At 35.2% G+C, this 12,978-nt stretch overlaps 2 protein-coding genes across 6 annotated transcripts in view; both read right to left on the reverse strand.

The window, feature by feature from the left end:
- The window catches only part of LOC144554108 (ferredoxin--NADP reductase, embryo isozyme, chloroplastic-like), a 101,811-nt gene that overhangs the window by 5,901 nt on the left and 82,932 nt on the right, over nt 1-12,978 (reverse strand). The window contains exons 2-3 of one of the 2 annotated variants that reach the window (XM_078302351.1): nt 12,409-12,462; nt 9,492-9,551 (exon numbers count right to left, since the gene is read on the reverse strand). In XM_078302351.1, the coding sequence (XP_078158477.1) occupies nt 9,492-9,551; nt 12,409-12,432 (84 nt within the window). In that variant the 5' untranslated portion in view covers nt 12,433-12,462. Of the gene's footprint in view, nt 1-9,491; nt 9,552-9,886; nt 10,050-12,408; nt 12,463-12,978 lie in introns of those variants that run through there. The other variant, XM_078302352.1, reaches the window with a different exon arrangement.
- LOC144554109 (uncharacterized) lies at nt 1,174-6,189 on the reverse strand. Of its 4 annotated transcripts, none has more exons than XM_078302353.1 (11): nt 6,064-6,189; nt 5,870-5,956; nt 5,618-5,758; nt 4,656-4,730; nt 4,199-4,390; nt 3,957-4,051; nt 3,757-3,854; nt 3,190-3,235; nt 3,024-3,096; nt 1,348-1,382; nt 1,174-1,262 (listed from the first exon to the last, which is right to left on the reverse strand). In XM_078302353.1, exons 1-9 carry the CDS (start codon nt 6,106-6,108, stop codon nt 3,081-3,083), a joined length of 795 nt encoding a protein of 264 aa, XP_078158479.1. In that variant the 5' UTR covers nt 6,109-6,189; the 3' UTR covers nt 1,174-1,262; nt 1,348-1,382; nt 3,024-3,080. The 4 variants fall into 4 exon arrangements, with proteins under 4 accessions (XP_078158479.1, XP_078158481.1, XP_078158482.1 ...); XM_078302355.1 differs by having other exon boundaries at nt 5,870-5,947; nt 6,064-6,136; XM_078302356.1 differs by lacking the exon at nt 5,870-5,956 and having other exon boundaries at nt 6,064-6,162.

A 12,978-nucleotide genomic window follows, 5' to 3' on the forward strand; every position in this document is an offset into this window, starting at 1 on the left:
GAATTTTCAGACGGGACAAGACTCCGTTAAACTTCTCTGGAGAAGAGATTGAACATTGGATTCGGATCCGACGACTCATGGTGAAGGTTAATTGATAAAATTAGATTTAGCTTCCTGTTACATGTCGTATTACTAAATTACCCTCACCTCAGGCTCAGCTTCGAAAATCACGCCACGTGTCCACAATAAAATTGGAGGAAATTCACATTTTTTAGTCTTAAATTATTTCACTTCATTTATTCAATTAAGTGTTTGAATTTTCATTTTGCTGGTTTAAATAAGCCCATTGAATTATACAAAATAATATATACCTCAAACCCCTGTACACTGCTTATTAATGAAAATGGTCAGGTCAAACTGGTACAAGTCTGATTTCACCTGGTATATAGCGAAAAAACATGACAAATAGCGTCCCAAATTAAGATATTTCCATCTTTTGGTTGTTTTTCATGCTACTGCATAAAACCCCAGGCATGGTAAAAGCTTTCATAACAAATTGTATTGAATCTAAAACAAAAACAAACAATCCAGACTAGCAAAATGTTCATACAAATTTAGTTGGTACACAAACAATGGCCCGCTCCAACTACAAGAGGTACATCAAAAATTTCACAAACTCAATGGTACTAACAACAACAACAATCAAGCCTTTAGTCCCAAACAAGTTGCAGTAGGCTAGAAATGAAACCCAATTTGAATCACAAACTCAATGGTACCATTCAATCTAATTTGACACAGGCTGAGGTTGAAGTGCCTTGAGCGGGTTTGTGATGACGTCATCAATGAGGCCGTATTCTTTGGCCTCTTTCGCACTCATAAAGAAATCTTTGTCAGTGTCTGACACTATTTTTTCAACAGGATGACCCGTGAAGTAAGCTAAGTACCCACTCAGTACTGCATGGTGATGCACAACCTCATTAACCTGAAATCAAAGTATTAATAGGCCGTAAAAAAAAAATTAGATAATAATCACACAATCCCAAAAAATATACTATTTTTGAATTCGGGTTCAGCAGTAGTATGCTTTACCAGTAAAGCTTACGTATCAATCAGGGAAGTTACTGGTAACGCATTGCCAAGGCACATGCAATGCTGTGTATTGAAATATGATAAAATCCATTCTATAATAAATTTAACCAGTTAAGTACCAAAATATGGTACAGCAATAGGTACCTGAATTTCCATGTCAGTAGTAGAGCCTTGAACACCACCAAGTGGCTGATGGATCATAATCCTTGCATTTGGTAGACTGTACCTTTTTCCTGTTTTATTATTATTATAATTAAATTTGTAATTCAAAAAATCACAAACAAGCAATTGTGTTTCTTTTTGTAATTCAAAAAGTACCTTTAGTTCCAGCGCTTAGAATGAAGGCAGACATACTGACAAAAACAAAAAACAATAAAAATATATAACCTTAATTTAATTGACTTCATCGAGGCAAAAATTCAAATAATTTAGTCTACTTCAATTAGTAACTGTATTGGCTAGGGGTGCAAACGGGTCGGATATTACCCGTCCGAATCCGGATCCGTATCCGAATTTTTGCGGATTCGGATATGCGGATACAGATAGTTGCGGATTCGGATACGGATACGGATATTTTTTATGCGGATTCGGATACGGATACAGTTTGAGTTTCAGAATCGGATACGGATACGGATACGAATAATTATCCGTATCCGCATAAATTAGTATTTCGGATATCCGCATAAATTATACTGATTCTAAGTTATAATTATTTCTAAATAAAAAAAAAAAAACTGATTATCACCAAGTTGAGTCGATTCAAAGAAAAAACACCCGATTCTCACCAACCTGTACCGATTCTCAGCCGCCTGTGCCGTCGTAGGGTGATCTGGACTGCATGGAGAATTGAGTTGCTGCGCATTGTCAAGTTTGAAGCGGAGCACTGTCAAGACTCAAGAGTTGTCCATATTGAGACGATTCTCACGATTTGGGTGAAAAATGCAAGTTTAATTTGAAATTTTAATTTCTGTTTTGCATTTTTCCGAAAAAACACCATGGTTGTGAGAAATTGGGAAGGGCCAAGTATATGGCTGAGTTGATTTGGGAGGAAGAATCTTCTTACTTTTTGGTTTGGATAGACTTGGTGCATAATTTTATAATATAAATATTTGAAAATTTCTATTGGTTCATGGTGAACCTTGACCATTTTTATATCTAGTATGTAGTTTTGCTGGTGAACCAATATGTAGTCAAGTGTGTAGTTAACTCATTCATAAAAATATGTTTGACAGTAAATATAATATATTGAATAAAATTAAATAGTCTCGTCAATTGTACTAACTAAATAAAATTATTAATATTGAATATTGATGCATTGTAAACGTTCCACGTAAATGTATTTGTTTCTAAAATTCTTATTTCGTTCCAATCCAATTGTTCCAATGTGCATTCTTGTTTGACTAATTAAGTAATTTGACTATATGTATATTCTAATTTGACTAAAGTAATATAGTATATAGAAAATACGGAAACGGATATCGGTTTTGTTATAGTTTTGTTATTGTTTACAACAAAAATTGTAATCAATAAACATAGCTGATAACTAATTACTGTTAAATTATTTTCACGTGGCAAGTTTTTTTTTATATTTTTTTTAACCACAATTAATTACATAAAAAAGATTTCAGCTAAAATAAGTATCAACCACAATTAATTTCCATGTAGCAAGTTCTTTTTTATATTTTTTTTAACCACAATTAATTACATAAAAAATATTTCAGCTAAAAAAAGGTCTCAACCACAATTAATTAGATATATATTTTGAATTAGAAATCCGAATTATATCTGTATCTGTATTCGTATCCGAAAATATCCGATCCGTATCTGTATCCGTTTAATATCCGATTACTATCCGATCCGTATCCGTATCCGAAAAAAAATACGGATACGGATATGGGTTGAGCACTATCCGATCCGTATCCGATCCGTTTGCACCCCTAGTATTGGCATTATTGTTTTTATTCATATATTATCAAACTATAATTTGCTTTCACCTGGCAGCAAGGCCAATGCAGACTGTAGAAACGTCAGCACGTATATGTTTCATTGTATCAAAAACTGCCATCCCTATTATATAAGATCATAGAAGAACATTAGAAATAAATCATATGGAAACTGAATTAAAATTGTGAAAAATGAAAGATTGATCTTTTAACTTACCAGCTGTGACGGATCCACCGGGAGAGTTCACATACATAACTATATCCTACAAAAATCAACAACCCATAACAGATTGATGGATCAGCAATAAACTTCAAAAATAAAAAATAAAAAATCAACAACTCATAAAATTCAGTCCGTCAAAAATTTCAAATTGATGGATCAGCAATAAACTAATAAGTAATAACTAAACTTCATCATTTCTTTCATAAGCATGATTGATATACATACATAAAAAATGTATACCACTAAATTCTAATCCTATAGAAATACCAGTTTTAATTAATGTACATGCTACAAAACTATGCCTAAGAAATATTATCTTAGTAGACTCAAAAAAATAAATAACATATTGACACTGTCATTGACACCATCAAATGGAGAACATCTGTGCTTATTCATGCAAATACTTTGACTGAAGCCGAGTTAGGGTTTCCACGTGATCCATACACTTCATTCCATAAAAGTGGCTGAACCATGTTTACCAGCATTGCTTTTTTAAACCTCTGATGAGCTTTAATTTTGGAAAAAGATGCAAAATTCGAACCAATATAAAAAAGCACTGACCTGTACGATCAAACTGGGAGAGACACATAGATATCATGTCAAATCGTGGTACCTTCATTAAATTATCCAAAATAGCTATGGCCAGTTCTGTCTCTTCCCTAAATAAAAAGGTAAAACAAAAAAAAAAATTAAAAGGCTGGTCCTTTAAAAAGAAAAATAATGATACAACAAAGGCATAATGTTTCATAAAATAAAGAGACCTGAAAAATGTTGAAGTGCATTTGACAATATCGACTAAAATAGAAGCTGAGAGTGAATTTTTGAATATTTGCGGCAGCGAAGTTGGTGAAATCATCTGTTAAGAAAACAAGGACAAAAAAAATACACAAATCAAAATCTAAAACTAACAAAAAGAGACATTTACCTTAGTTTACTGAAATAAAAAACTTCATTTACTCATCTGTTGATACTGAGAAACACACAAAGGAGACAAAACTCAAACCTTCAACAGATGAGCTTGCATATGACAGTCGTCAGAAAGAGCCTTCCAAGATACCTCAAATTCATAAGCTGATTTTGGAACAACTATATTTTTCGTATGTTTTGATGAAAAATGTGAAACAGCCCGAGAAGCAAGATCTTCTACCGATTCTTTTGCCTCATTTCTTCGGTTCATAACAGCTTGAACGCTCTCCTTTTGATTGCACGATAATGAAAATTAGTTAGGAACGAAAATATAATGTCATTTTTTGGGTTTTAGTAAATTTTAAGTGATCCCCCCCCCCCCCCCCGGAAAAACCCAAAATACACATACACAGGTATGCACATGCGCACAATGTCTCACACAAAAAATTTGAAAATTTATTAAAGTAAGAAAACCAATTTAAAAGTAAAAACAACAACAAAATTGTTATAAATATAAGTTAAAATTAAGGAAAAGGCTTCTAATATACATTTACCTTACTAGCTTCTTTAGCTACCTTGCTTTCTTGTATGGAAATCAATGGAGACTCACGAGCGTTTGCATCAGTGCCCTGAAAAGATATACATCTCTCTATAATTGCAAAATAATTTACAAAATTAACCTCAATAAAATGTTAAATTGGTTGCTTTGCAAAACACTTCCAGCAATTTTGATCTAAAGAAATGCTTCCAAAGAATCCAACTATTCTAAGCTTAGAAATACCTTGCTTCACATCAATTAACAATTTAACACTTAACCATGCACTGATATTATAATACCACAGCTTGAACCTTAGTTTTAGTTGCAATTACCATAAAATTCCAGTAAAGCAAAAGCCAAGTAAGAAAATAAGAAAGAAGAGTGAGACTTTGGTACTATGCATAGCGCATGTTGGTCCGTACTACGGATCAATATTTTCAATTTCAAAGTCCAAATTGTCGTTTCGAACCATTCAACGTGATATTCCAATGAAAATGTACTTGCAGACCAAATATTACATTTTTTAGAAAAAAATTTTACTATTTTTTTAGACAGGTAGGAAACCACTAGTTTTGAATGGTCTAGAATTTTTGATATATTTTTACATCAAGTGATTTCTACCTATAAAAAAGAAATAGTAAAAAAAAAATGTAAAATTTGATCTACAAGCACATTTTTATATGAAGATCGTGTTGCATGGTTCAGATCAATTGTTTGGACTTTGAAAATGAAGATATTGATCCATAGTACGGACCATTATGTGCAATGTATAGTACGGACCATTATGATCAGTTTGTCAGTAAATGAATACCGTAACGGGTAAGTCAACAACAGTACAAATCAGTCCATGTGCAATGTATAGTACGGACCATTATCTGAAGCAGTTGTGAAAGGTCACATCGATATAACAGTATAAAATGAAAACACATGGGGGTCCTTGTTTTTTCTTTTTTCATCTGTCTGTTTTTAATGGCGTACCAGTTCTTTTTCTGAAGTAGCATCAGGAACAGCTTCATCATGCGAAAGAGATGGATATCCCATTCCCGTATAATTCAGAATCTTTTCAGGGGCAAATTTGGAAGTCCCTTGTTGTTCTTTAATGGTTCTACTTGAAGATGCCTTCAACAATAGTGGGAAAAAAAAATGTAAAAACAAGGATAAATTTGTAATTTTGATTATGCCATACTTGATTTTTGCTGGTAATTTCATAAAAATTCTAAGGCATTATACCATGCTTGATTTGTCTGGTAAATTTAGAGAATTTTCATTCAACAAGTCGCCCCATCCATCCAATCGATCCAAAAATCCCTGAAATTTCTGAAATCAAAGTCACTCGAGTAAGGTTTTAGACCAAAGCATGGAAACACTTACTGAGGAGTACAAGTGGAAAGGCGAATAAAGGAAGAGAAGAGAAGAGTTTGTACCAAAGAAGAGCGATCGTTGCCGTTGTTTCCCGACGTCTCTGCCATCAAAACTAAAGAAATTTTGTGAAGGAAGCTTCGAGAAGCAGCGAGCGAGGGAGAAATGGGCTCATACTTCTTAGGTCCATGAGGCCCTTCAGGCCCATAAATGAGAATAGTGAGGAGCCCAGCCCACAAAAAGCTAATCGAACTACATCAATCAATCGGGTAAAGATTTTAACAGAGCAATGAAGCCAAAAGTGCCCTGTTAAAATATTAACCCAATCATTGAATGAATCAATGATTTAGTGGTGATGTCATGATAAGTAAAGTAACGAGTAAATTGTCCGTGTGCCGTGTGGGATTATCCATCCTTGTTGGCACCGTCAATGGAACTGTGGATCCTCTCATTTAATGCGTGCATTTATTGATGCAGCATTCCACCTCTCCTTTTTTATTTATTTATTTATTATTATTGTCAAGTGTACGCGTACAAACCACTAGTCAATCCCTATTCCTCTGATAGAAGCATTATCTTTCCTGATGATCCTGTATTATAAAATAAACAAGTTATAACATTTTAAATTGAGAGAGAAGGGGAAGGGGAGGGAGGAAAAGGAAGAGGGAGAGGGAGAGGGGGGGAGAGGAAGAGGGATTGAATTTTTTTTATCTTGACAATCTCTGCCAAGCTCTAAAAAAAAAAAGAGGGATTGAATTTTGGCAAGCACTACTGCTAATGAACAAAAGCCCTGTTCATGACCGGTCCAGATCAAAATTGAATGGAACAAGCCCTGTTCATGATCGTTCAAAATGCTAATAAAATATACTTATTCCGTTACCATTAGTATTTTTTTTGGACGAAATATGCTCATTTTGTTAGTACTTTCAGTACTAACTTAGATGCGTTCAAGTGCCAACAGGATTAGTAGTTGTAGAGTGGACTTGAGAACAAAACTTTACACAAACTGCAGGTGCGTGTGCCGGGATGACACTAATCAACCAAAGACATTTCCGGATTTCCCCAAACCAAAATAGAAAACTAGAATGTTTTATGAAACACTAATGACAAATCACCAATCATAACTCGAACACTCTGCACCAATTAATTCTACAAACAATGAAAGTATTGTTTTCATGATTATTAGCAAAAGAAGAGGAAAATGAAGCAAATAAATGTCACTGCTAACTTAAGAGAACAACTTAAATAATCATATCCCCACGACCCCACCCCTTCCCCGCACAAAAAAAATAAGGTTTCTAATATTTGTTTTAACCTCAATAGACCTCGACATGCCATTGCTTGTTCTTCTTTAGTTGGGACAGCTTCTCATCCCATTTTTCGCCCCGCTCCTCAGCAACCCGCTTTAGTGTTGCCTGGATGCCAGGCATCATACCCTTCAACCCAAAGAAGTAGATATGGGCCCCACCATCCAGTAGCTTGAATACCTCATCACTGTACTCTTCTATCTCGTCCTGCACGTACATCTTACCACCATTCTTGTTCTTGTGCTCCCGGCTTAATGTCGTGTCATACCTACAATTATGTACTAAAGAAATGCAGCCATAACCAATAGATAGGAGTAAAATGATATTACAAGCCCCTACAAAATCTCAGAACTTTTGCTCTTGTAAAGATGAGAAATACCAAAACAATCCTCCAAATCCATAAAAAACTATGAAAATTACATGTTTAGCCCGCCACCATCTTATGGAGGGTAAGTTTGAATGTCAGCATAAGAAAAGGGCATTACAAAAATTTCACATTCCACTAAATAAAGGAAAATCTCCCATGTACATCAGCTAATGAATGAACACCATGTATTCTCCAACAAAATGAGGAGATACCCATTCAAAATATTGAAGAAATCATTCTATAACTGTGCTCCTTTTATTTTCAAAGAAAGCCCCATCCCTCGATTCTTCCATAATGAAGATAGTTTGGGTGACGGAAATACTATATGAGTAATTCTCAACATTTCCAGGGGTGTATCTGAATTCTCGAGCATGCCTATTCTACCACCTTCATAATATACCATTTTCATCAAAGAGAGTACAGTTCTTGCATGCAACACATACCAGGCTACTTTATTTATGGTAATTGTTATCAGGTGGCCCCTACAATATAAATGAAATTAAAGTAGAAAAATAGTGTCAAAACTAAACAATGGACACTGTAAAACCAGGTGATATGGTACTTGTTATAGGCCGATTACACATTAATATATACAAACAAGCATGCCAACATTTGAACATGTCCATATACAAATGTCCTCTTAAAAAAGTACGGATGCATAATTGTCCTTTAATTTATAATTACGATAGAAAACATAATTTCTACTGCCTAAACATAATCAAAATTTTAGGAGGATGATACCGGTGGAATGATGCCATAACTTTGTCCTTCCCAATAAGGTACGTTGCCGCCGTGATCAATTACAATATGACATGTCTCACCAGGTGCTGCAGGGCCTACAAGCCTCTCAACCTTGACGATTGTGGCAATGTAAGGCTGCTTATTCTTGTACAGGTGGAGTGGAGGCTCTTTTTCATTTTCTAACTAGAGAGGAGTCACTGAAACTTTAGTTTTGCCGGCTTGTTGCAATGATGTGCATTGTACCTTGAATTGGCATTTAAGTTGTTGTATGTTTTTGGCAGGGGCGAAACATAGGTGTACCTGGGGGGTGCTAAGCCACTCCAACTTAATTTTTTTTTATTACCAAGTATATAGGAATTGTATTATATAGTTCATTTTACATGTATAAGCCCCCCTATAAAAATATTCAAAATTAGAGGGCTTCAATGTAAATTTAAAAAAATATAATTAAATTCATTTCTATTTGGACTAGTGGGCCTTCCGTCTTTGCGCATTAGAAGATGACAAAAATAAAATCCTTTTCAAATTAGAAATTGCAATAAACAAATGATATTTTATTATAGCACCGACTAATCAGACAATTCCTAAATTGAAAACAACAATTTCATATTACAAATTATAGCATCGATTCCAAAAAATAATAATGATATTATTTAGCACCCCCTATACTCAAATTCTGGTTCCGCCCCTGGTTTTTGGCCTTTAAATTAAGAGGGGTTGAGAGCCATGATTTGTTGTTAAAGCAGATGCAGTTATGTCCCTGAATTAGATAAGCCAACATAATTAGTTCAAGGGAAATTCATATAGACTACAAGAATCATATAAGATTTGACTGTAATAATGTGAATCTGGAATTCTGGCATCATCAAATAACCAAAGGTTTTGTAATTTTGGCTGGTACATACTGGTAAAAAACCTGACCGGCACCATTCTGGCCCCCCAAATGGTCAGTTAATTCTGAGAGAGAAATGCAATTATCTTGCATAAAAGCACTACACAATTGGAGCTAAATGCTAATTATCTTAACATGATTGCTTGTATAGAGCAAAGTCTGAGAGAAATGGGACTAAAACCACACCTTAAACCCAGTAGTTTTTCTCGCAGAAGCATCAGACCCAATGTGAACAGACCAAGAAACCTACATACATACATATATATATATATATATATATATATATATATATAAGTACAACTAATGAGACGATCGCACTTGGATCAATCGAAACAACACACAAAAAAAAGATAAAGACAATGCAAATGTTGCATTTGGTATATCTAAAAGAGAAGCCCCTACTGACGAATTCAGGACTGTCTCAAATTGAAAAGATTGATCAAAGAGAATCTCTAATAGACTGAGTGTATCGTGATGCATAGGAGAGGTCGAGGGAAAGTCGCACACTTTCGTTGAACTTTTAGTTATACTAGAAATGCAAAGGCCAAAAAACGAAAGAGAATTAAAATGGATCGACTGACCTGAGCTGACAGAGCTTGCGCCATGGCCGATCGAGCTGGTCTTCCTGTATGATCTGTAGAGACAAGAAGGGTTTTTGGTTTTAATTTCAGTAAGAATTGAGAGGATTTAAAGAAAGAAAACTGGAAAAAAGAGCTATTGGGGGTGGCGGAGAGACAAGTAGCCTTTGGAATGTACTAATTGGATAGGTCAATCAATTAAATGATTAATCAAAGTCTGGAATCCTTCCGATGTTAATTTATTTTAATTACGTTTGCAATGTTTAATTTGCACCAACTACACAGAAAATATCAAAAATAAGATTCTTTCGCGAATAACTCCCGTTGTTTAGTTAGCCATCTGGCAACTACTTGGCATAATTCCCTAGTTCAGAAGCATATCCCAGATCACAACCTACAATTGAAAAGAAGAAGCTGAATTAAAAACTAAAAATAGTAACTATGTTACAAAGTCATTATAAGATCAGCCTGTTGATATATAAAATTGGGATCATTTGGAAGACCACTATGTTACGAAGTCATTATCATTGCAAAAATACCTAAAAATACATGTCTATTGCATTCCTACCTACATGAATGAAAAGAAAACAATATCTGATAAATACCCAATATCTTCACCACTACCTACAAATTCATTATCATTGCAAAAATACGCAATATCTAATCAACTTTGCTTTAGACAGTAAATGGTAAAAATAAACTGAATTAACAAAAATAAAAGTAAACAATATCTAATAAATTGTGCTTTAATTGACTGTGCTTTTGACAGTAAAAATAAACTGAATTAGCAAATGGTCTTACTGTGCTTTAATTGTCAAAAGCCAAAACCAAGAGTCTAAGCAATTCTAATCATCTGATTCAGACATTCAGTTCTAAGCAAGTGTCTAAGCAAGAGTTTAAGCAATTATAATCATCTAATTCAATTCTAATCATTTAATTGTCAAAAGTCAAAACCAAGAGTCTTACACTCTTATTGTGCTTAGTGCTCTAATTGTCAAAAGCCAAAATCTTACAATATCTAATCATCTGATTCAGTTCAAATTTCTTCAGCAATTTAAAGTCTAAGTAGTTAATTGAATCAGATTAACAAGAAATTTCGGAATTTAGAGAAGGGAATTTTAGAGAAGAGGATTTACTGAACAGCAGTAGAGGCGGCTAGGGTTAGCGGCCACAGGCGGGCTGGGCAGCTGGCACAGGCGGAGGTGGGGCTGGCACAGGTGGTAACAAACAGGATGTCACAGCGGTAACAGGCGTGGCTATTCTTCTCTTCGGGCATTTTTTTCCCTTTCTTTTCCTTCGCGCAGGCACTCTCAGCAGTGGAGCGGAGGTTGAGATTTTTTTTCTATGAGCTCTAGGTTATTGGGTTTGAGTTCTGAGCCTGGGTAGGCAAATTTAATTATCTGGAGTAGACAAGTCCAGTAAAAAAGCCTGGTTCAAAAAAAAATTTTAGGGGTAAGCAAGTGCCTACTCCTACAGAAGCCCAGCTTCGTCTCTGATGGTAAGATATTCCCTTATCAGGTAACGGAGATGATGTGAATTCATCCAACCAATGTATCGGGGGTCGGGGGGCGAGAAATCACGGAGATGATGTGAATTCATCCAACCAGTGTATCGAGGGTCGGGGCGGGGGGGGGGGGGGGGGGGCGAGAAATCACGGAGATGATGTGAATTCATCCAACCAGTGTATCGAGTTTGCGAATGGGTTTTGGGTTTTAGGGGGGATGGGTGGTGCAGAAATCTCGCAATGGCGGCTACATAATCTCGCTTCGTTAAAACACCCAATCTTTAAAGGTTGCAATGCACCTAGACTTAGAGGTAGGTTGTGTATTTATCGGATCGCAGGTCCCACATGCTTAACAAGAGGCGTTTGGAACTGTACATTAGAATTCTTCATTTTTTTCATATGTTCACTGTTGAATTCAAGAATTTGAGCACCGGTCAAAGAACTATTATCCGGATCACCACTTAATACAGCAGTTCACGCAGCGAATAGCGAGAATAACTTCATTTGTTTTATCCAAATCGCCATTTAATTTGCTAAATGATGCATTATTCAACTCTTTTTTCATAATTTGTGAAGACGGCGTCCGTCTATTTTTATTATAAACTTGCGTTACTTTTTTCCATTAGCATTTTTTGGTATTTTATATGCCAGTACCAGACCCAATGTGAACAGACATTTTTTGGCATTTTTTCCATCAGACCCAATGTGAACAGACCAAGAAACATACATACAAGTACAACTAATGAGACGATCGCACATGGATCAATCGAAACAACACACAAAAAAAAAGATAAAGACAATGCAAATGTTGCATTTGGTATATCTAAAAGAGAAGCCACTAATGACGAATTCAGGACTGTCTCAAATCGAAAAGATTGATCAAAGAGAATCTCTAATAGACTGAGTGTATCGTGATGCATAGGAGAGGTCGGGGGAAAGTCGCACACTTTCGTTGAACTTTTATTTATACTAGAAATGCAAAGGCCAAAAAACGAAAGAGAATTAAAATGGATCAACTGACCTGAGCTGACAGAGCTTGCGCCATGGCCGATCGAGCTGGTCTTCCTGTATGATCTGTAGAGACAAGAAGGGTTTTTGGTTTTAATTTCAGTAAGAATTGAGAGGATTTAAAGAAAGAAAACAAGAAAAAAAAGCGCTCTTGGGGGTGGCGGAGAGACAAGTAGCCTTTGGAATGTACTAATTGGATATGTCAATCAATTAAATGATTAATCCAAGTCTGGAATCCTTCCGATGTTAATTTATTTTAATTACGTTTGCAGTGTTTAATTTGTACCAACTACACAGAAAATATCAAAAATAAGATTCTTTCGTGAATAACTCTAGTTGTTTAGTTAGCCATCTGGCAACTACTTGGCATAATTCCCTAGTTCAGAAGTATATCCCAGATCACCAACCTACAATTGAAAAGAAGGTGAATTAAAAACTAAAAATAGTAACTATGTTACAAAGTCATTATAAGATCAGCCTGTTGATATATAAAATTGGGATCATTTGGAAGACCACTATGTTACGAAGTCATTATCATTGCAAAAATACCCAAAAATATCTGTCTATTACATTCCTACCTACA

The sequence above is a fragment of the Carex rostrata genome, chromosome 5 (assembly GCF_964058835.1).
Source record: "Carex rostrata chromosome 5, lpCarRost1.2, whole genome shotgun sequence".
Lineage (NCBI taxonomy): Eukaryota > Viridiplantae > Streptophyta > Magnoliopsida > Poales > Cyperaceae > Carex > Carex rostrata.

Bases quoted from the DNA above. Each gene is read 5' to 3' on its own strand.
- LOC144554109 (XM_078302353.1), bottom strand. From the start codon at position 6,108: ATGGCAGAGACGTCGGGAAACAACGGCAACGATCGCTCTTCTTTG. The intron at 4,052-4,198 runs GTTTGAGTTTTG...TTTTCTTAACAG, and splicing joins TGCAAGCTCATCTGTTGAAG to ATGATTTCACCAACTTCGCT. The intron at 3,236-3,756 runs GTCAGTGCTTTT...TGATTTTTGTAG, and splicing joins CTCCCAGTTTGATCGTACAG to GATATAGTTATGTATGTGAA.